This window comes from Peromyscus leucopus, chromosome 8b (assembly GCF_004664715.2).
Source record: "Peromyscus leucopus breed LL Stock chromosome 8b, UCI_PerLeu_2.1, whole genome shotgun sequence".
Taxonomy (NCBI): domain Eukaryota; kingdom Metazoa; phylum Chordata; class Mammalia; order Rodentia; family Cricetidae; genus Peromyscus; species Peromyscus leucopus.
The window spans coordinates 20,427,769-20,452,398 of NC_051086.1; the positions used below are offsets into that span (position 1 = coordinate 20,427,769).

Below are 24,630 nucleotides of genomic sequence, written 5' to 3' on the forward strand. Positions count from 1 at the left end.
AGGAAAGGCACAAAGCTACACAGAGAAACCATGTCTCGAAAAACCAAAAAAAAAAAAGAAAGAAAGAAGAGAAAGACTGAGAGGAGAGGAGGCGGATCTGAGAGGAGAGAGAAGAGAGAGAAAGAAAGAACAGAGAAAGAAAAAAAAAAAAAAAAAAAAAAAAAAAAAAAAAAAAAAAAAAAAAGAAAGAAAGAAAGAAAGAAAGAAAGAAAGAAAGAAAGAAAGAAAGAAAGAAAGGAAGAAGAAAGAAAGACATCAAATTGTGATGTGTGCCTGTGATTCCAGCATTCAGATGAGGTTACAAGGGATCATGAGTTCAAAGCCATACTGGGATACGTCATGAGACATGGTAGGAGGAAAAAAGGCAGAGGGGCATTAAAGGGACCATGAAAAAACTATCATGCAAATGTATTCACTGAACAGAAGAGGTATGAAAAATGGGAAGGAAACATTGATTGAACTGAAAGAAACAAATTCACAGTTGTAGTTGATTTTAGATTTGTAGTGCCACATTGTTCTCTCAACAATATAATGAACAACCAAAGATTGGTAAGTATACAGAATACATCAATGATATTATCCACCAAGAGGATCCAGGTAGTGTTTTCTGAACATTCTACTCACCATTAGCAGAAATGCATTATTTTCAAGTTGTTACAAAACATGTATTAACATATTCATATTCTTATATTTTTGGTTGTGAGCCTAGCCTTTAATGGCTGAGCTATCCCTTCAGCCCAGTGAGGTAGCCCAGACTCAGAAAGACAAATATGGTATGTACTCACTCATAGGAGGATACTAGAGGTGGAACAAGGATGACTGGACTGCTACTCACATAACCAGGGAGGCTACCTGGAAAACAGGACCCCAAGAAAGACACGAGGATTGCCCAATGACAGAGAAATGGCTGAGATCTACATGAACAACCTGGACATGAGTGGGAGTAATGAAGGGCGAGGGTCGAGGGAAAGAGATCCTGTGGGAGCGGGAGATTCCAGCTGGATCAAGAACAGAGAGGGAGAACAAGGAATAGGAGACCATGGTAAATGAAGACCACATGAGAAAAGGAAGAAACAAAGTGCTAGAGAGGCCCACAGAAATCCACAAAGATACCCCCACAATAGACTGCAGACAATGGTCGAGAGACAGCTGGAACTAACCTACTCTGGTGATAGGATGGCCAAACACCCTAATAGTCATGCCAGAAACCCCATCCAAGGACTGAGGGATCTGGATGCAGAGATCCATGGCTAGGCCCCGCTTGGGTGGAGCTCCAGGAGTCTAATTAGCGAGAAAGAGGAGGGTTTATATGAGCGAGAAATGTTGAAACCAAGGTTGGATAAAGCACAGGGAAAAATAGCCAAATGAATGGAAACATATAAACTATGAACCAAAGGCTGAGGGGCCCCCAACTGGATTAGGCCTCTGAATAGGTGAGACAGTTGATTGGCTTGATCTGTTTGGGAGGCATCTAGGCAGTGGTACCTGGTCTTGTGCTCATTGCATGAGTTGGCTGTTTGAAACCTGGGGCTTATGCAGAGATGCTTGGCTCAGTTTGGGAGGAGGGGACTGGACCTGCCCTGCCTAGACTGAGTCTAACAGGTTGATCTAAGTCCTCGGGGGAGGTTTTGCCCTGGAGGAGGTGGGAATGGGGGGTGGGCTGGGGGGAAGAAGAGGGGGGCAGGAGGGGGGAGAACAAGGGAATCCATGGCTGATATGTAGAACTGAATGGTATTGTAAAATAAAATAAAAGGAAAAAAATATTCATATTCTAAGCCTTAGACACAACCTCAATGGACCTAAGAGAGTTGAAATTATACTGTATATTATCTGACTGTAATGAAACCAAGCCAGACACCAATAACAGAAAGATAATAGGAACCAGACACTCCAAATATTAAAAAATCACAACAGTACAGTTCTAACCCTCCAAGATCTTAAAGGAGGTCTAAAGTACAGGTTTTTTGTGTGTTTGTTTTAGTGCTAGAGACTGAATTTATTCTACATCTGAGTATCTTCAGTCTTCATGAAGTCCAAAGGGAAATAAGAAATACATAGATCTGAAAATAAAAATAATATTGAAAGTTGTGGAATATAGCTAAACCAGTGTGGAGACAAATGTACACATCTTTTGCATATTCAAAAGAAGACAGAAGTCTCAATTAAGTGACTTAAGTTCTCATCCAGAGACTAAAATTGTTCAGAGAAAACCCCAAAGCAATCAAATTAAAATCAAGCTGAAACAGAGAAGAAATAAGGCAGAAGCAAAAAGTCAATGAAATTGAAAATGAGAAAACAGATTAAAGAGATGGTTGTTTGAAAGTAAAATTGACAAACCTATAGTGAAATGAACAAAGAGAGAAGAGGAAAGACACACATGGCTAGTATCATAGATGAAACCAAAAATGCTCACACAGACCCTGGGAACATGAAAAAGATACCAAGGGGACTCTATAAGCAGAGTCCACAGATGCTCCAGAACTTCCATAAAGTGTACCAGTCTTTGCAAAGAACAAAAACTCTCATACATGTACAAACACAAGATAGATATTAAGCTGGTATTTTAATTTAACTCCCTCTAAAACAAAATTAATCAAGATGGTTTCAATGGAGAATTCTACCTCCAGCTAAAAGAAATAAACCCTGAGCGTACATCTGTTTACAGATCTACTACAGAGAGAATGTTGGGCTTGTGAGACACTCCATTTGGAAGTTTGTCTTCTTTCTGGCACAAAATGGCCTACTGGGCAAAGAACTGCCCTTGCCTCAAATGCTAACAATATGAATGTTGTCCTTTCTGGATGAGCAGGACACAAGGAAAAGTGACTACTGGACTTTGACAAGACAGGGTAAGATGGTCTTTCAAAATTCCTGCTTCTGAAAATATTCTAGGCCTATAGCCAAAATAGATGCCCCAGTGGTGCTAAGAACTTCAGATGACTGTCCAGGCTGCCAGCTGTCTCTGTCTATTATCGCAAAATTTTCAGAAATTGCTTGCTTGCATTTTCTGTTTTCTCGGGTATTATTATGTTTCTTCTCAGATCTTTGATGGTGTTGAAGACTAGATAATTACAGTTATGATCCTCTCATATCTTAGCTAAGAACATTTCAGATACTAAAGTTAGATTTTTTTTAGAATAGGACAGCTATTGGAAAAATCTCTATAACATGCCATTTATCTATGTTCTGGACATCTCTAGATTTTAGCATATGCCTCTTGTTTGATGTTGTTCTTGCTGGTTGTATTTCTAATTTTGTTTAGGTTATTACCTGTAGTGGGTAGCCATTCTAGCTTTGTCTGGAAGTTCCAACCCCCACTGAGGCTTTGGCAACTATCACACCTACAGGGTCAAGGGAGGGCCCTGAAGAACCAAGATCGGGACATGTCATGCTCTCTTGCTGTTGGGAGCCCGGACACTAGAGGTGGACAGAGGAGAGTTCTCCAGAGAACACTGCCGGACTATGCTGCATCTTTCCCAGAACCCTCAACCTACCTATCCCTTCATTTGTAAGTTACGCCATTAAATAAATCTCCTTTTAACTACGTGGAGTGCCCTTAATAATTTCACCAATATCGGGCGCCCAACATGGGCACGAACCCACAACCCTGGGATTAAGAGTCCCATGCTGAGCTAGGACTCTCTCTTGGCTCCCACCTTGTAGGCATGATAGTTACCAAAGCCTCAAAGGGGGTTGGAACTTCCAGACCAAAGCTATAATAATTACCTTTCCCCTCTCCTGGACAATACATGATAATTGTTCCTATTGTATATAGTTTTATATTAGGTTAGAACTTTCTTATTTAGACAAAAGGGGGAGATGTAGTCAATAGATGTTCTGTCTATGACCTTGAAGCACCACCTCTAGAGATGCAACAGGTAACTGCTCTACTTGCATATGACCCTGAAGTACATGCCCTTGGGGCGTGGCCTCATGGCCACCCTTAAGACCTGAGATGCACGTAGGCACGCTCTCTTTGCTCCCTTGTGGGAATTGGATGCTGGGACAGTCTCAGGCACAGAAGAACAGCATGGGACCTTGATTCTCATTTTCCAGGACTCTGCGACAATTCCTCTGTTCAGTCTTGTGGGTTTTCCTTTCTTAATAAATATCTTTGCCCTTTAAACAGACTCCATGGATTTCTCACTATACTCTGGAGGCTGAGGGAGAAGGGAGAAGGAGTAGAGGAGAGAGAAGAGAGGAAGAACAACTTAACACAATGTCTTCTAGAAGGTAGAATACTTGTTCATTTATCTCATAAAGCTAGTAGTGTTCTGATTCCAAAACCAAAGAAACTAATAAGAAGGGCTGGGCATGGTTATACATACATGTAAACCCGGCATCAAGGGGACTGAGCATCAAGATATTGAAAGGACAGAGATACACAGTGAGACCTTGTCTCAAGTAGAAAAGGAGCTGGAGAGATGCCTCAGTGATTAAAAGCTCTTGTTGCTCTTGTAGAAGACCTGGGTTTGGTTTTCAGCATCCACATGGCAGCTCACAACCATCCATAATTCCAGTATTAGGGGATATGACACCTCTTCTGACCTCTGCAGGCAAATAGAGATGCATGTGATGCACACACATACATGTGGGCAAAACACTCATACATATGAAATTAAAATTTTTTCTAAAAAGGTAAAACTATTTTTAAAGATGAAAAAAGGAGGAGAAAGAAGAGAACTGTGGACTAATGTCCCTCATGAGTACAGACACAGATCTCCAGCAAAATAGTCGCAAACAGGATTCAACAGTGCATAAAATAATTATATACTACAACCAAGTGGGTTTTATTCCAGAAATATCTTAAATCAATGGATATAATCACCACATGGAGAGGCTATGGGAAAAAAATCCCATAGTCACATTAATCTATGAAAAAGAGTAAATGACAAAATTCAATACCTTTTCATGATGAAACATCCCATGTAACAGAAATAAAACTTCAATATGAAATAGCACAAAACACTTGAGCTCACATTTTACTTAGTGATGAAGGCCCATGCTTCTATGAGACCAAGAGCAAAGTAAGAATGTCCACTCATTACATTTACACAGCAGAGTGCCAGGAGTTGTGGGTAGTGCCCTAAGCAATAACATAAAATCAAAAACATACAGATGAAAAAGGAAGAAACGGAACTGTCCTTAGGTGGAGATAACATGAGCACTATACAGGAACTCCCTAGGTATTTACAATACAGTTCCAAGAACTGATAAGTGAGTTGACTGAGTTCACAGAATATAAAACACAGATATTTACCTGTAAATCAAAAAACCTGTACACAGCATTGAGGGAAGAAATGAAAAAGCTCTAAGTCAATGGATAGATACATGCAGTTTATGAATTCAAAGTTTCAACATTTCTGTCTTTACCAATGTGATTTCCAGGTATAACGTGCTACTAGTTAAAACCCTAATAAGATATTTTGTAGAGACAAAATTATGAAAAAAAATGTGTGTATATATGAGAAGTAAACACAACTATCCAGAATAACTATAAAAATAACCAAGTATTAGAGATACGTCTACCGAATTTCAAACACTGTACAGTGGTAGTCACCAAGACTACGTGGCCTAAGTGGAAGAATACACACCATGTTGAATGGAACACAATGGGAAACTCCGAAGTATGTTAATGTAGAGACGACCGGCATATTCCTTACAAAGGTGCAAAAGCAATTCAATGGGAATTCAAAAGCCCTTTCAACATATGGTACTGGATAGCAACAAACTATGAACACGTAAATTCTGATTTAGTCTCGAACCTTAGTAAAAGGCACTCAAGTGAGTCAAAGACTTATTCAAGATTTACTTAAAACAAAATTATATGAAATGTAAGAAAAAACCACAGGAGATGTGAAAATTGTAGTCCATAAAGGAAAACAAACTAATCATCTGTACTTCCTCAATATTAAAAACACTAGTCCTTTGAATGATCTTGTTAACCAAATAAAAACAAGTTGAAAACTCAAAAAATATTAATATTTGTAAATCAAATAGCCCACAGAGGAACAGTTTCTATATTTTAAAACTGTCAAATGTCAGCACTAAGAAAACAACTTGGGGTTGTAGAGACGGCTCATCAGTTAAGAGCACATACTGATCAAAGGGAGATCTGAGTTTGGGCCCCAGCACTCACATCAGATGGCTCACAGCCACTGCCAATTCCAACTTCAAGGGATCTGATGCCCTCTTCTGGCCTCTGTGGGCACTGCACTCATATGCACAATCCTCTTACATATACAATGAAAACCAAAAGTATTTTAAAAATAAATAGTCCAGTCAAAAAACAAGCAAAAGGTTAAAAAAATTATACCAAAGAATAAATAAAAAGATTAAATAAATCCATAAAATCCTTTAGGGAAATTCTAATTAAAACCACAATGTTATAACTCTGTGTATCTATGAAAATAGTTAAAGTAAAACATAATAAATAAGTAGGAAAAATACAGAAGAGTGATGCAGAGCAGAAGAAATCATGTCAACTATCTGTATTTGTTGATAGTGGGCATGTAAAGAGGTATAGTCATTGTGAAAAACAGTTTAGTAGTTTTTTGTTTGTTTGTTTTTTTAAGATTTATTTATTTATTATGTATACAGTGTTCTGTCTGCAGGCCAGAAGAGGGCACCAGATCTCATTACAGATGGTTGTGAGACACCATGTGGTTGCTGGGAATTGAACTCAGGACCTCTGGAAGAACAGTCGGTGCTCTTATCCACTGAGCCATCTCTCCAGCCCCCTCCCCTTTTTTTTTTTTTTTTGAGACAGGGTTTCTCTGTGTAGTTTTGGTGCCTGTCCTGGATCTCGCTCTGTAGACCAGGCTGGCCTCAAACTCACAGAGATCCATCTGGCTCTGCCTCCTGACTGCTAGGATTAAAGGTGTGTACCACCGCCGCCTGGCTGGTTTAGTAGTTTCTTAAATACCAAATACGCAAATGTTTTATAGCAATTTCACCCCTTGGTATTTTTCCCTGAGAAATGAAACTGTATCTCAATATGAAAATCTTTATACAAATGTTTATGGCAGCTTTCCACATAATAAAAAATAGCCCTGAATGACACCTTTCAGTGGTTAAAATATCCTCTTAACATCCATGTCATAAAATAATACCCAGCCACAAAGAAATATGCTATCAAACAACCTACTCTCCAGATAACTGTTCTCATTGGAAAAGCTAGCCCCAAAGGTTACATACTGATCGGTTCCATTTATGCAACGTTCCCAAAATACAATGTTATGGAATGACCAATAGGCTAGTGGTTGCCAGGAGCTGTGGGAAATGGAAATATGAAACGGCACTATGAAAGGGGATGCAAAGGGACCTTGACTGTAATATATCACTGGCTGTAATAATTGTGCTCTACTATCATTCTGCAAGATGTGCCTTCAGGATAAATTGGACAAGGTATACAAGGGACCTTTCTGCATGGCTTCATGTAATTACTTACAATTGTCTCCAATTTTAATAACTAGTTTATTTAGGGGTTTCTGTGTGGATACTGACAAACTGATTCTACAGTTTATAAAGCCAGAAAATCTAGAATGCATCCAGTGAAATACTGGGAGAAAGTAAAGCCGAACAGTTAACAGTACCAGACTTTAAGATTTATCACCGATTATTGGAATAGCACAAGACATCATTGTTGAAACAGTTGACAAACCCAGAAAAAGACTAACTTTGGGTAAAGAAGCAAAAGCGGTTCACTGGAGGCAGGATACTCTTATCAGTGAACAGAAAGCGACTCGACATCCAAAGACCTTGACCCATCACAAAACAGAGCAAAACAAGTCATAGCCCTGCCTGTATAATGTGAAAGTGTATCACCAACAAACACATAATCCATGGAAACTGTGGGACACCTGCTTCCACTTTTTCTCCCAAGGTACTCTTGAGGAGGGAGAAGTGAGAAATACTTAGCTAAAAATATAGAGGGAGAGAGACAGAAACAAAGGATAGCTTCATGAGGGCCTGGATCAAAACCCACTAGTTTCTGCTAAAGGAATTTTAAAGGAATGCTAAGGGGTGGAGCAAAAGACCTCCTCCCAGCACAGCCAAGTGCAGAACATTCCAAACACCTGGTAACCACACATGTGGGCAAGCCATCCCCTAACGCAGCCCTGCTATAAGCTCAGATCTCACTAGGAAACCTTTGTGGGCTCCCACAGAAAACAGGAGCCAGTCTTGATTAAAACAACAATTAACTACCCCATCTGTTCTATGAAAGACACCATTTATCCCATTACAGAGTGGGATAAATAGTTTGCAAAAAAAACTTACCTGATAAAGGTTGCTCCCTGGAATATTCAAAGAACTCTTCAAAGCAAACCGTAAGGATGGGTGAGATGGCTCAGCAGGTAAAGGTCAAGGTGTTTGCTCTGCAAGTCTGCCGGCCTGAGTTCCATACCTGCAGCCCACAGAAACACAGAAGGAGACCCAACTCCACAAAGTTGTCCTCTGACCTCCATGTGTGCTCGGTGGTATCTGAGCAGTCACCCGCCTGCACATCATATACACGTTTATCAATAAATAAAGTTGAAAAAATAAGGAAACAATAAAAACTAAGCACACTGACTAAAGAATGACCACATGCCCGAACAAAAAAGATTCCCAGGAAGACAAAGAAGCAGAGGGAAAGATGGCCAATGTCTACAGCATTATCAAGTTACAATAAGGAGATATGACTGTGGCTCTACTGGAGTTGCTAAAATTGTACAGTTACTGTGGAAGACAGTTCAGGGGTTTGTTGTTGTTGCTGCTGTTTTTTAAAAAGCTAAAAATACTCTTGCCATGAGATCCAACAATCACACTCACTGGTATTTACCAAAATGAAAACTTAGATTGGCATAACAACTTAGAGACTGAGGCTTACAGAAGTCATATCCATAATTTCTAAAACCCGAAAGCAAAATAGGATGCTCTTCCACAGCTGAATGGGTAATGAGGTAGGTCCAAGAAGATGCAACATTATTAAATGGTAAAAAAGGAAGAAAAAAAAGAGGAAGAATTTTAAATTAAGCAGAAGAAAACTACCAGAAAACACTAAAATTGACTCCAACTACATGACATTTTAGGAAAGGGGAAATTAATCAGATAGTAAAAAGGTCAGTGAATTCCAGGGACTTGGGGGAGGAAGGATGACTGGTAGAATTCAGGGGATTTTTAGAACAGGGAAACTATTTTCTAGGGTATTAGGGCAGGTATATGCCATTATACATTTTGTCAAAACCCACAGAATGTCCAACACCAAGTGTGAACCTGAAGTGGACTATGGACTTAACGTGCTCATGATGTACAAATGCTGGTTCACTAGCATCAACTGTACCATTCTGAGGCAGGATGCTGATGGTGGGGAGGCTCTCTGTATGTGCCAGGAAGGAATTTAGTAGAACTTGGCGTTTTCTACTCAGTTTTGTTGTTAGCCTAACACTATTTCACAAAACAGTCTAGGGTAGCAGTTTTCAAGCTGTGGGTCGTGACCCCTTTTGGAGGTCACATATCATATATAGTGCATATTAGATTTTTTACATTATGATTCATAACAGTAGCAAAATTACAGTTATGAAGTAGCAAGGAATTAATTGTACAGTTGGGGGTCACCACAACATGAGGAACTGGACTAAAGGTTGAGAACCTCTGCTCTAAGGTAAGGGATGTACTTCGTGGTAGATAGCTCACTTAGTATGTGCAAGGCCCTGACTTCAATCCTCAACACCGAGAAAACAGCTAAGTAAATAAATTAATGAACAAATAAATACAATTCAAGCAGAAGGCTGGTTAGAGAATTGCAGTGCCTTTTCCTTGGCTCCTGGGAAGGCAAGCATTTCTCTCCTTCAGATGTGACTCTCCAAGTGCTCTATGAAGTTTCTGAGACTGCGGTATTTCTGTTATTAATAACACATACACAGGGGGGTTCTAATGGAACAAGCCAACACCAAATCTCAAGGACTTTTAGTGATCAGATGACGTTTAAAATCATGAAATCTCAAGGAGAAAGTAAGGCTCCTAGTGCTGAAAGTAGGCAGGAGGTGAGCACCTCCTGGAAGCCCCAGGTGACACCTGGACTTACAGGTGACCAGCTTTGCCTGACAGTCTCATTTCACCAAGAGGAGATACGGCTCACCTGAAGTTGCCCATCACATTAGCCAAACTCAGGTCTCCTGAATCTCAGGCCAGGACTTTCCATACTTTGCCCCACCCTGACTGAACAGGAAATTTCTCAATCCACATTAACAGACATAGGAGGTCAAACTGGTAATCAGTTGGTGGGAAATACGGAGACAAAGGAAAGCAGATACAGAAGGCAGACAGCCAAGTCCTGTGCATGCTTTATGCTGGTGTCTGACGTGGTGGAATAATCGTTTTGCACACTGTGAAGATTTGTCATTCTGATTGGTTTAATAAAAAGCTGAATGGCCAATAGCTAGGCAGGATTTCCAGGCACAGAGGAGGCTGGGCAGAACAAAGGAGTCACCAGCTCATGCAGGGGAAATGGACATGCAGGTAGACAGGTAAAAGCGATGAGTCATGTGGCAACATGTAGATGAATAGAAATGGGTTAATTAAATTATAAGAGCTAGTTAGAAACAAGCCTAAGCTATAGGCTGAGTCTTCATAATTAATAAAAAAGTCTCTGTGTCATTTTTTTGTGAGCTGGTGGCCCAAAGGAAAGTCTGACTACAGTCTGAATTGACTAAACAGACTGTAAGGGTCTGTGTCATAAAATCTGTCCTTGCCCTTGGGACACCAGGTTCTGAAAACTTGCATTGAAGACCTGAAGCAGAGTGGATCAAAGGGGTAAAGATTCCCGAGAACTGCTGAGAGGTAACACTGGCCTCGTGGTGGGTGGATCACTGGGTCTGGACAGTGGCTGCTGTTTACTTGGTAAGGTAATACCTACGATACCTACTTGATGACTCAACACTAGAAGATCAGTACATAAACTCTGAAAGCCTAAGAGCCCTGCCACCCCTACCGTCTGGGGAATAATGCCAGTCTTCAAATGGGAAGGGTCATGTGGGCTCCCTTTCAATGCTGACATTGGACTATATAGGGAACCCGTCCTTATTTAAAATGGTCATAGTTTGGCTATCATGGGTGTTTTTGTCTTAAATTTTATTTTTTGAATTTTTAATTAAAATATTACTTAATATTGTCTTAATATTGTCCCTTGCCCCCCCCCTCCCTTTTTGGTTGTGCTGGAGATTAAATCAAGAACCTCAAGAATGGAGGTCAACAAGATACATCGGAATTCTCCCTCCCCTGAGTCCAGGTAGCTCGTCTTTGTACGCACCTCCTATCTGGGACACGTGGAAGTGTTTTCTTCTTACTTTCGGTTTTATCCATATCCATCGCACAACAAAGCAATATTCTACACTGGCTATCTGTGCTATGTGGCTACATCCGAGATTGTCTGAGCTAATTATTGCCCAGGTAGGCCAGCCACTTACCCACAGCTGTAGAAATAAAACTGGTGCACAATTACAACTTAATAAAAACAAGGGCAATGAGATGGAAGACAACGCAGGGATCATGATGGTGGCACAGAAGCACTTCCAGCTTTTCCAGTTTCCCTTCATCTGGAACCAAGGAGCCAGAAAACAACTCTGTAAGATGGGTGACTCAGGGGATTCACTGAAGTTTATTATAGGACAGACAACGGACAGACCCAGAGAGCCTGGTTATCCAAACAGAAGGTGAGGAATAGCACATCATCAACACCAAGCACACAGCAGCCTGACGGTGCTGTGTGTAACAGATGGAAAGTGGGAGACAGTAGGGGAGGTTAGCAACAGAAGCCCAGAAGCCCGCAGCAGCCTGAATTTAGCTGAGCTGGTTACTGCTGCCCCCTGCTGGTAAGAAAACTGTAAGGAGCAAAGCAAACTGTCCCTCCCACCAATGGCTGTACCAGGTCTGGCTTGTTGAAGTGGTTAGTGATAAGTTTGTTCACACCAATAAGGCAACAGCAACAGGAACAAAAGCAAATGGTTATTAGGGACTTAAGCCATACTTTAGACCTCAGAGGAAAGTTCATTAGCAATGATTTTTCACTGGAAGTGCATCCTTTAGGTTATATATATGAATGTATGTATATATACAAATGTATATGCATACATATGTACATACTATATGGTACTATATAGTACATGATATGAGCAAGCAGATACTGAAAACAACTATTTTCATTTACTAGCTTCCAATTCTTCTACAAGACCGCAATTAGCAGGCTGAAAATACAATGTAACTGACAACGCACAGATTATTATTTATGAACCCATCTTTCTAACAATGGTACTATAATACCAGCAAAATCAGTGAAATGCTGGAAAAGTTAGGCTTTTATATACAAAAGTAATAAATAAATGGAACCTTTGATTCTTACCTAAACTATACATGAAAATAAATCTGCCCAAAGTTAGAAATCTCAATGCAACACTTAAAATCATAAAGAACAATCCATCACAATGTTTGGTTAAACAAAGATTCTTGGACAGGATGCACAAAGTATGAGCCTTGAAAGAAAATAATTGACAAGGCTGGAGAGTTGGCTCAGCTGTTAAAAGCGTCTATTGTTCTTGCAGATGATATGGATTGGATTTCCAGCTCCCACATGGTGGCTAACAACCATCTGTATCTCTAGTCCCAGGGGGTCCAAATCCCTCTTCTGGCCTCTGTGGGCACCAGGCACGCATGTGTTGTGCATTACACACATGTAGGCAAAACACTCATACATATAAATAATGAAATAAGTAAATCTAAAAACTAAGAATTGCTAGGACTTCACTGAAGCGAAAAACTCTTGCCATTTAAAAGAAAGCTATGAGGAAGGTTAAAAGATCCGCTATAAGTTCTAAGAAAATATTTATGAGACATATATCCAGTAAACAACTTATTCTACCGTGTGTGTGTGTGTGTGTGTGTGTGTGTGTGTGTGTGTGTACTCACACAACAGAGAAGACAAGCCAATTTTTAAAAAGGATAGAAAAACTCAAGCAGCTCACTGGAGAAAAGCTGCATTTGACAAATAACAAAAGAAAAGATTCCTAACACCAAATGATGGCAGATTAACCCACTGCTCACCTATTAGAATGGCAAAGCAAAAACACAATTAACAAGGGCACGCTGACTATGCAGAGCAATTACAACCCAAAAGTTTATATATTACATTCACTTATCTCTGTGATGGGGGGTGGTTGGGGGGACAACACAAGGAGGAATGTGCATGCTACAAGAGGTGCGCTAGGTTCCTTTCAAACTCAAGACTTCATGGAGACCTCAGTGTTGTTCCAACTGCTGTTCCCATTACCTCTGCAACATTCACCTCTTTCCACTATTCATAGCTGATTTCCAAGGTGACCATCTGTCACTCCCCAAAGTACCCTCTGCCAAGCAGCTAGCTGGCCTCAGCCCACACTATGATGGCATTAGTCTGCATTTCTTTGTCCCCACAGCCCTTATCATTATTTGAGGTTCCTATGTTTGCATCCTGTTGTCTATGTCTCTCCATTAGAAGGTTGGACACATGTCTTTAACCTTCTGGAACAGTGCCTGGCATAACGGACACACCATAAAGATGTGTTGAATAACTGTATTCCTTGTTAAACTTAAGGTATAAATTTTCCATTCAGATCTTGCAAATTCAGTCAACCACATATTAAAATAAGTGTTTATTACACCCCTATTTTCAACAGCTTCTCTCAGGAATTGGATTTCATAGCCACTACTCATTCATATTTTACTGGAAAGAACACCAACATGAGAATCAAGAGGCCGACAGTCTACCTTGGTTATGTAACTAGCTGTATGACATTTGCACTTTGGGCCACTTCCAGAAATTTACCTCAATGGGAAAAATGAGTGCAAAAACAAGTGTGAACTGAGGTGCACATAGTCCAGTAATTATGATAGCAAAATCTGGGAGGAAAGTAATGTCACACAGCAGAGCTATGGCTATGTAGACTGTGGTCTATCTATTAAAGTCACTATAGCTTCTTTGGAAACTGATGTCCATACAGTAGTCCTCATTTATGTAAGGTTTTGCTTTCAATTGCTCATGGACAAATATGACATAAAGATACTAAGTGGAAAATACCAGACATAGACTTATGTTTTAAAGTGTGCACCAGTTTGAACAGAATGGTACAGAGTGTCCAGTTTTGGCCTGCTAGAGTTGTGAACTATCGTCTTGTCCAGAGTATAGATGCTATATATGCTACCTGCCCTGTTGTCTCTTAGTAGACACCATCAGTTACCAGATTTTCTGTTACATTATTGTTGCATTTGTGCTCAAGTAATCTTTCTTTTACTTAATAATGACCCCAAAGTGCAAGAGGAGTCAATCTTGCTATTCGCATATGTCAATGGGAAGTCATAAAGTATTTCCTATAGGTGAATTAATGATATGATAGAGACTACACTTACAAAATTTTAGTACATATGTTGTTATTTTATTCCATCGTTAGTTATTGTGGTTCATTTTACTGTACTTTTATTGTGGTTCTTTTTACTGTACTTATTTATAAAATAAACTTTATTATTGGTGAGTGTAATAAAACTGTATAGTATACACAGGGTTAGGAACTATCTGTGCTTTCAGGTACTCACCAGTGATCATGGAATAGATCCCCTAAAATTACAGGAGACAGTTAGAGTCATTTTGTTATTTATTCAATAACTATTTCTTGAGTACTTGCCCATCTCAGACATTGTTCTAGGTGCTGACAATATAACAGTGAATGAAACAGGAAAAGTTTCTATGCTCATAGACTTGTATTCTGATGGAGAAGACAATAAAATAAACAAATATGCCACATAAAGATGATTTCAGTTGATGGCAAGCCCTAGGAAGGATGTTTAGTACATTTTAAAATGTTTGGGCCATGGCAGGGACATTAGATTTCATTTTATATGTTATAGAAACTTCCTTGGAGCTGGGTGGCCGGTGGCGCATGCCTTTAATCCCAGCACTCAGGGAGGCAGAGCCAGGCGGATGTCTGTGAGTTCGAGGACAGCCTGGTCTACAGAGCGAGATCCAGGACAGGCACCAAAACTACATGGAGAAACCCTGTCTCGAAAAACCAAACAACAACAACAAAAAAACCTTCCTTGGAGAATTTTGAACGAGCTCAATCTTCTACTTTAGAACAGTGTGGGGAGCAGAATAGGGGAAGGAAAAAGTGGAAGCAAAGAAACCATTTGGGAGGCTATTGCAGAAATCAAGGTAATGAAGAATGACAAGAGCTGGGCGGTGGTGGAGCATGCCTTTAACCCCAGCACTCAGGAGGTAGAGGCAGGCGGATCTCTGTGAGTTTGAGGCCAGCCTGGTCTACAGAGTGAGTTCGAGGACAGGCTTCAAAAGCTACACAGAGAAACCTGTCTCGGAAAAAAGAAAGAAAGAAGGAAAGAAAGAAAGAAAGACAGACAGACAACAGTCACAGGAGCTGTAACAATTTCTCATATTTGAAACACACTAAAATAAAACTAATGCAAGAGGCTGGTATGGTAGTTTCAGTGGTGTGCTGGAGGAAAAAAGAGGAGCTTTTTAGAAACAGATCAATTGGGTCAAGCTGTTTGCTAGGGTCTGACGTATAGAGGGGAGGGGGTTCCAGGGTCTTCATGGTATTACCTATGTGCCATCACATGGATGGCTTCTAACTGAGAAGTGGCTTCACAACTGAGTCCTGGGGTAATCCAGCTGATCAAATATGCCAAGCACTGCTGACAGACGGAGTCGAGTGAGGACTGGAAATAACATTGGAAGTCTCTGGTGCAGAACATGTCGGTGTCAGGAGAAAAACTTGATTCAGGCATCCTAAAAACGGATGGATTTCTTCAACAAATTATTAATGGAGGAGCAAGATGGGGGAAATGTAAAGATTACAAGCCAATTAAAAGACATTAGTAGTTTGAAAAGGGTAGCTCTTAATTGGAACCAGAGACTATCTGAATCAAAATATTGATGTGGTAGTTGATTATAAAAACTGGAAAAATCTTTTTTCTTTCTTTCTCTTTCTTTTCCTTCTTTCTTTTCTGAGACAAGTTCTCACACAGCCTAAGCTGGCTTTGAACTATGTAGCTGAAGATAACCTTGAATTTCTGAACTTTGGATCCTTCTGCTTTGACCCCCTAGGTGCTGAGGTTACAGGCATGGGCCATCATGTCTAGTTTATGTGGTGCTGGGGACAGACCCCAGTTTCATGTATTCTAAGCAATTTCCCTACTAACTGAGCTATAACCCCAGTCCTATTAACTTATCGTTGGGTTATGGGTAATCTTGGTGATTAACTTGATTGCATCTGAAACCAACTAAATCCAAACTCCTGTGAGAAATTTCCTTAATCAGATTTTCAGAAGCAGGAAGCCTGCATGGCACTTTCTGGCAGCTGCCCAGATAAAAAGGACAAGAAAGAAAGGAAACTGTGTTTTGGTTGCTTGCCCTTACTCTCAATGGCAACTTTATCTATCCTGTTGAATCATTCCTTTGCCAGTATTAAGACCAAATTTCTTTAGGGTTCCCACATAGTTTGAAGACCAGCAGCTCTCCAGGAATCCTCCAGGCCTCCAGCGCCAGATAAGGGCTGCTGAGATGTCCTGCCTCTTAGACTTGAGAAGCTGCAGGATTCTCAGTCTTTCAGGCATGAGACAGTCATTGTTACAATAACTTGAACTGCAGCCTGTGAGACTCTCTAATAAATCATATATACATTCAATCTATCAGTTTTGTTCCTTTAATGACCCTGAATATACTTTCAAGGAGATAATGATTCTATGAGTGTATGAAGAAATAAAGAGCCCTTACCTTTTAGAGCTGCACACTGGACTAGAGATGAAATGATGTTCAGCATGTAACTGTTGAAGTTGATGGCGAGTAGACTGCACTTTTACTTTTATGCCTGCAATTCTCCATATATTTAAAGAAAGAAACTGGGAGATTCCTGTTTGTGAAGCAGAGCTCTTTTTATCAGAAGAACATTCTTATCTTACTTTTAATACGCAGTGTGCATCCTTAAGACTCCCATGAATTTGGACATTTGTTAACAGTTCTTGTGGGGGAAGAAAACAAAGACAAAAAAACGCCAAAAAAAAAAAAAAAAAAAAACCAACCCCAAAACCAAAACCTAAATGGAAAGTTTTCTTGCTGGGCCTGATGGCGCATTTCTGTACGTTCCTGAGGCTGGGAAGGGACGGGTGAGGCCAGCCTGGGCTACACAGTGAAAACCCCCCTCCCTCCATTTAAAAAAATTACATCAAATTAATTTTTTTCACTTGTCAATTTGTGGAAGAACTGTAATAGCCATCTTTGAATTCCTAAATGAAAAGTGAATGGAGAGGGGAAACAGAGGTTTAGGATTTTATTCTTAATCAGCTTCACAATTATCTCCATATATTTGCAAATATTTATATACATATATGTATATCATGGAGTCTAATCTTAATTAAAAAGCATTTTTGATGGTGAGGTAGGCATTGCTGGAATATTTTAATATACTGCTTACCTGTATTTTCTGACTTTTACATACGACAAGTGGATTCCTTTTTAATTTTAATTTAAAAGTGGGGGCGGCGAGGAATGGAATTATTAGATAGCACTTTCTTTTACTGACATGTGCGAAGAGGAACTCTCCCGACCAGACCTAGGAATCCTGGGGGTGGGAGGGTGGGGGGTTGGAGATGCCTGAGATAACCCCGGGCGAAGCGGGAGCCGCGGAAGTGCGCAGGCGCATTATCTTTAGGGCGGGAGCACGACCTGTTATGGGACAGCCCTGGTAGCCAATTAAAGGCCCTCATCAGGGGCTTCTTCCTGAGAAGGCAACCGGAACTTGTGCTTCCGCCGCGCAGAGGAAAAGTCGCTACCAGAGAAGCAAGAGCTGAGGTGAGCGGGCGGCCGCGGTCGGCGACCGCAGCCTGAGCTTCTCTCTCCGCCCCCGCGGCCGCGTCTCTCCGGCGTGGAGCGCCGAGGCCCCCGCGCGGTGCAGCCTGGGAAACCCGGGCTCGCCTTTCCCGCCCCCCGCGTCCCTCGGCGGAGCCGGCCGGAGGCCGAAGGTGAGCCGAGCGCTCCCTCTCCGGGCTTCCCGCGGGCGGGACGGGCGGGACCGGAGGCTGGGAGGCCCGCGTTCTCGTCCCCATGCCGACGGCTTTTAAACCGCAGTGGCCTTCCTTAGCCGGGACTGTGCCCTGCCGCCACCTGGGAGCGCGGGGCCGGGGGAGGCGGGGGAAAACCCCGAGCGGACCCGGGTCTCCCGATCTCCCCGGCTTTCGGAGGGCGTCCCCAGTTCCAGGGGACCACGTGAACCAAGTCTCTGAGCTGGCCACGCTCCCCCCCTCCATCCTCCCCAACCCCCGAAAGCGAGCACTAGAAAGTGCGGGTTTTACTAGTGTTCGTCAATTACGACCTCCTGCGGCTTTGGAAAGTTCAGTTTAAACCGGTGATGGGCGGATTCCGCCCTGGGGAGGGCTGTTCCCCGGGATGCTTCGCGACTCAGTGAAGTACGGGGATTTGTGCTTTGGCGCAAAAAAAAAAAAGACAAAAAGCCCGGAGTGAGAATTCCCGTTGCACCATTTGCCAGCATTTGGATCCGCTGCACCCAGTTTTGCACGTTGGGAATTGGCTTCTTGTCTTTAAAATTAAGTTGGAAATAGTTGTGTCGTTATGAGAAGTAAATGGCGGTGTAAATCGCCGTGCGGGTCACTTAATAGAAGCCTTTGGCAAACTGCGAGGTTAGTGTGGGCGTGGGGAAGGGAAGCACAGAGCCTCAATTTCAAAAGCCCTCCCTGGATGAAATTTAGGCCCCGTGTCTACTTGGCTGTGGTTGCAAGAGGACATTAGTGTTTTAGGTATATACTGAAATACTTAGGGGAAGAGGAAAGAAAAAAGCAGACGGGGTGAGGGTATGTCCAAACAGTTAAAAATCTGAAGAATTCGAAGTGGCTCCCCTCAGATTTAACATACTCCAAGTGTAATACTGATGGTACAGAACCCGTATATTACTTGCCCTGGTTGATGTTGGAAGGTGGTGTGTTTTGAAACTCAGATCTCAGATCAGTGTGAAAAAGCACTCAGGAATCTCCTCATAGGATAATACACTTAAATCAAATTGGAATAAGCAGAGGTTATTTTGACCATGTATGTTCCAGTGTTTATGTTCCAGGTTTATGTTTCAAATTATTTAGAAAGGATAGAAAGTGCTAATGTGTTAATAAAACTGTACCATATTCCTCCAGAAACCTTCGATAATAATACAAGTATAAATTTAACAATGCTGGCTGTTTTTTGTTTTGTTTTGTTTTTGTCAAAATGTTTAGAGTTTTTGTTTGTTTGATTTTGGTTTTTCGAAACAGGGTAGTTTAGAGTTTTTAAGTGTTTGGCTTTGGAAACTAGTGTACAATAGAAAGCAAAAGTGTGTGTGATATGAGATTGATAAACACCATTAAGTAGTTTCACTGTGGGAAAGAGTAGTAATAGTAAATAAAGCATATGACATTTGCATATAGATGTCCTCTTTTCCAGAGTAGGTTCCAATATAGACCTACCAAAAAAATCAGACATGAAAAATGATGTATCATGTGCCATACAAAAGCACCCCTTTCACTTGGTTTTTAGAATATATATTTTGTTCTTTGAGAATTCTCTCTCTCTCTCTCTCTCTCTCTCTCTCTCTCTCTCTCTCTCTCTCTCACACACACACACACACACACACACACACACACAGTGTTTTGATCATACCCACTCCTTCCCCTCCAATACCTTGCAGACTTGAATCACCATATCTCACTCCCAACTTCATATACTTTTAAAATATTTACTAGTTTTTAAAGATAGTATTTTTAGCACAGGCTGACTCAAAACTCATTATGTACCCTAAACTGGCCTTGAACTCACAGCTATCTTGCTTCTCAATCACTAGGATTATATCGTAAACCACCATATCTCCACAGTTTAGGTCCTTTTCCAAAATAGCAAAAAACATCTAAAAATAACAGTAAATAAAGTCCTCTGCCAAACCTGTAGTGGACTCTGCTGGCCGATTCCTGCTTCCAATATTTTACGTTTGTCAGCTTACATAGAACACAGGAGTCCTTTTCCTTAGCATCCCTCTTCTCTAAACAAGCAGAACAGATGTCCTTACTCGTAATCACATGACATCTAGCAGACAAGTGTGTCCTTTAACAGATGAGAAGGACTTGAAAAGATTCAAAATAATTGTAAGATTTACAAGTGACACTGCTCCGTGTTCTCAGAATTTCCTTCATAGAGGAAGTTTGCATACCTGGACTTGGGGTCTATTTAGATGCTAGAGGTTGTTTCCTGGCTCTCTTTGTAGTCATCTTCATTGCGGTGAACATGATGACTGAAGCAGTTAAGTCGGACTCAGGTAAGCAACAGGCTATATGATGAAAGCCTGCAGTCCTTTGGGTGAATAGAGAATCAAGAGCTAGGAGCCAGCAGGCCATGGGTCCAGAGCAGGTATTGTGAAGAGGATGTAGTACCTGGGGAGTCAGTGACTAAGGAGGTTTAAATGGGATGATGTAAGGTGATTCTGCAGTAAAGATGAACTCGCCAGTGTCCACTATCAGTTACAGAACCTGCCTTCATACTGGAAACCTTGAGAATCGTAACCCTGGTGTTCTCATTAGGGCAGACCTTTGTGGAAGTCAGAAGTCTTTGGAATATAGCTTTCTGCACTTTTCTCTGCCCTGTTCTGTGAGCCTAACTAGGAGTTCGTTCTTGTTACTTCTTCCACAAAGCCATAGCTTTGCTTTTTTTTTTTCCTCTTTATTTCCTCCTCCTTTACCAGGGTCATTTGTCCCTATAGGGTGAAATTAGCATACCTGTTGTCTTGACTGGCCAGCAAGTTCTCACTTTTCAAGCCATCAGGAAGCTTGAAGATAATATGGTCTGAATTCACAGTGAATTTCTGAACATCGAAGTTGGTGTTGACCAGGCCGCCCTGGTCATAGGTTGGTAATTTTTTTCCTCATCAGTGAAGCTTCATAATACAGTGACAAATGTCACAAGAGCCTCCCCTTCCCACACTACCCCTTTATTTTCAGTATACTCTGCTCAGGTCTGTCTTTGAGAAATTGACAGGTGTTGGCAGTTTTTCGTACTCTGGAAGTTCTTTCTTTCCAATGCCATTACAGTAGTCATGGGTGCCTACCTTCTGCTGGAATGGTGTGGCCTCTCTGGATGTCTCTGCTACACCAACAACCCTCCTCCCCCAGTGGGGGCAGGGAGCGGTGGCAACAGAGCCTAGGCACAAAGCAGAAACAAGACCTTGCACATCCATCTGTAGGATGTTATCTTTTACCTCAGCAGACGCCCAGCTGATGTGGGGCTGCCCCAGCTCAGGTTTTCTTTATAGACAAAAAAGTGACTTTTGTTTATTTAACTGCTATTGAAAGCATCAAGGAGATAAAGGAACATATATGTGTGTTAATGTAATCCTTAATTAGAAAATAATTGATAGCCATTCCCTTTTGTAAATGTTAATTTTAAAATCTAAAATCATCTTGTTCTGGACCCTGTCCTGTTAGAAGGAAGAGCATGCTCTGAAGTCACTAATAGGGTCAGGGTGGGGTTTTATATTGTGTTCTGAATCTGTGCTCTGTTTCTTTAGGTTCCTGATTGTCCACGATGGGTGAACCACAGCAAGTGAGCGCGCTTCCCCCACCTCCAATGCAGTACATCAAGGAATATACAGATGAAAATATTCAAGAAGGCTTAGCTCCCAAGCCTCCCCCTCCAATTAAAGACAGTTACATGATGTTTGGCAACCAGTTCCAATGTGATGATCTTATCATTCGCCCTTTGGAAAGTCAGGGCATTGAACGGCTTCATCCTATGCAATTTGATCACAAGAAAGAACTGAGAAAACTCAATATGTCTATACTGATTAATTTCTTGGACCTTTTAGATATCTTAATAAGGAGCCCTGGGAGTATAAAACGAGAAGAGAAGCTAGAAGATCTTAAGCTGCTTTTCGTACATGTGCATCATCTTATAAACGAATATCGACCCCACCAAGCAAGAGAGACCTTGAGAGTCATGATGGAGGTCCAGAAACGTCAACGTCTTGAAACAGCCGAGAGATTTCAGAAACACCTGGAACGAGTAATTGAAATGATTCAAAATTGCTTGGCTTCTTTGCCTGATGATTTGCCCCATTCGGAAGCAGGGATGAGAGTTAAAACTGAGCCAATGGACACTGATGATAACAGCAATTGTACTGGACAGAATGAACAACAAAGAGAAAACTCAGGTCACAGGAGGGACCAGATTATAGAAAAAGATGCTGCCTTATGTGTCCTAGTTGATGAAATGAATGAAAGACCGTGAAGAGTATTTCTTTTTTTCTTTTAGTGAGTAGCATCATATATTAGTTTATTTTCTCTTGGGCTGTCTTAAGAGGTATAACTAAAAATATAAAGGACTTTTTTCAATTGAAATGCTGTACGTGGCAATTTAACAGTAAGTATAGGCAAGAAAGTATATTTGAGTCATGTCCATAAAAAAGCAGAATGCTTGCTATTGTATGGGATAGTCCTATTTTTGGAGTTGGAATAAAGATTTGAAGTAATATTGAACTGTTATTCTTGGGGAAAAAAGTTATTTGCTTTAAGACTAATAAAGGCTATCAAATTAAACTGTGAAATTATAAAATGTTTAGACTTATTCCAAAACAATACAGGAACTTTATTTTCCTGACGACTCTTCCTGCAAACTCAGTCTCACAGCTCTTTTCCTCCTTATCTTCCATAGAATATTTGTTAGGGGCTCTCCCTCCCCCAAGTCAGGTAATCAGTCTTTGGTGACTAAGTTTATTCGTTCATTTTAGCCCTTAAGATATCTATGTGCTAACTAGACGTTTCTTTTGTTTTTAACTCCACACCCGCATCTGTCTTTGTGACTGTGAGTGCAGTACCTGTAGAAGCTAAAGGGGTGTTGGCTTCTCTGGAGCTGGAGTGAAGGCGCTTGTAAACCATTTCTGTGGGTGCTAAGAAGCAAACTGGTCCTGTACAAGAGCAGTACATACTCTCTTTGAACCACTTAGCCAACTGTCCAGCCCCTACATTACTCCTTTAGAGATGATTTCAGCTGAGAAACTGCTAAATGTTTACCAAATAGTCTTGTTTCCTTTTGAGATATGTTGCTGAGATGTAGGTGGCCAGCCATGTACCACATTTCCCCACACAGTGCCATGGAGCTTTGTGAGGACATGTGCCTATGTTCTACTTAAGATGGCAAAAGTTAAGTTTGAGTCCTTGCTTTGAATGACAGTGAGGGGTAGGTCTTTCATCAGCTCTATTTCTTAGCTAATTTGATTTTATGTGAACAAGAGAATTCTTGGGAGAACTGATTTTTTATTTTTGCACTCTCTTCTAACTCTGCCCTCTTGAAACAGGTAGCTTGGTTATCAAAGGCTGCCTGCCTGTTATCTCTTAATGTAGGCTAGTGATTTTCAAAATCTAATTGGATCTGTAGCATAACTTCTCTTGGGGACCTATTAGAAATTCGAAGTTTCTCATGTCATACCTGAACCAAAAACTCTTGAAATGTCATGAACAAGATGTGATTCTGAATTAACCTCAAAATTAAAACCCACCCATAGATACAATACATTTGGTTTTCCAGGTAACCACTTAAAATTTCTCTCTCGGCCTCTGGTTTGAACAAAAATATTCTGTCAAGGTTGTATTAGCCCTGGAGCTGGCAGAGCTCAATTTAAAATGGTTATGGACCAATGCTATGAGAAATGTACATTTTTTGCCTTCACAAATGAATATAGGCTTTCCTCAAGTAGATATTGAGCAGCTGTTCTCATTCTCAACTTTTTTTTTTTTCTGGTATGTGTTTGGTAAATTGTATCTTAGTCACTTAGCCATTGTAGCACCCTTAGAAGGGTCTTGCTTCCAACATAGCCTTGGAAGCTTGGAACACCTTGCCCACATTGTCTTTTGCAAACACATATAATATGTTTGTAGCACTGTTCTGATGACAAAGTTATCCACAACTCAACCCATTTTCACTCATTAAGAGGAAGAAGTAGAGGTTCAGAGAGCTTGACTTAACCAACATCATATAACTAATAAGTGACAAAATCAAGATCAGGTTAGAAAATAGCATGCCGGGTGGTAGTGGCATACTCACTGTCTTGGGTTTATTATTGCTATGAAGAGACACCATGACCAGGCAACTCAAATGAAAACATTCAATTGGGGTGGTTCACTTACAGTTCAGAGGTTCAGTCCATTATAGTGGGACATGGCAGCATGCAGGCAGACATGGTGCTGGAGAAGTAGCTGAGAGTCCTACATCTTGCAAGCAACAGGAGTGATCTGAGACACTGGGCAGTATCCTGAGCTTAGGAAACCTCAGTGCCCCCCTGCAGTGACACACTTCATCCAACAAGGCCATATCCACTCCAACAAAGCCACACCTCCTAATAGTGCCACTCCCTATGAGATTATGGGGGCCAATTAACATTCAAATTACCACATGCTCACCTTTAATCCCATCACTCAGGAGGCAGAGGCAGGGGGATCTCTGAGTTTGAGGCCAGCCTGGTCTACAAAGCAAGTACCAGGGCAGCCAGGGCTATTACAAAGAGAAACCTTGTCTTGGAAAACAAC

The 24,630-nt window shown here is 41.1% G+C and overlaps 1 protein-coding gene across 5 annotated transcripts; it reads left to right on the plus strand.

The window, feature by feature from the left end:
* Positions 1 to 17,791: 17,791 nt before the first annotated feature.
* On the plus strand, positions 17,792 to 22,652 carry Med7 (mediator complex subunit 7). Of its 5 annotated transcripts, none has more exons than XM_028864234.2 (3): positions 17,808 to 17,872; positions 20,814 to 20,958; positions 21,618 to 22,652. In XM_028864234.2, exon 3 carries the CDS (start codon positions 21,635 to 21,637, stop codon positions 22,334 to 22,336), a length of 702 nt encoding a protein of 233 aa, XP_028720067.1. In that variant the 5' UTR covers positions 17,808 to 17,872; positions 20,814 to 20,958; positions 21,618 to 21,634; the 3' UTR covers positions 22,337 to 22,652. The 5 variants fall into 5 exon arrangements, with proteins under 5 accessions (XP_028720069.1, XP_028720067.1, XP_028720066.1 ...); XM_028864233.2 differs by lacking the exon at positions 17,808 to 17,872 and adding an exon at positions 17,942 to 18,042; XM_037200894.1 differs by lacking the exon at positions 17,808 to 17,872 and adding an exon at positions 17,969 to 18,042 and having other exon boundaries at positions 20,796 to 20,958.
* The last annotated feature ends 1,978 nt before the right edge of the window (positions 22,653 to 24,630 follow it).

Coding starts and splice junctions, on each gene's coding strand:
- Med7 (XM_028864236.2), top strand. CDS start 21,635: ATGGGTGAACCACAGCAAGTGAGCGCGCTTCCCCCACCTCCAATGCAG.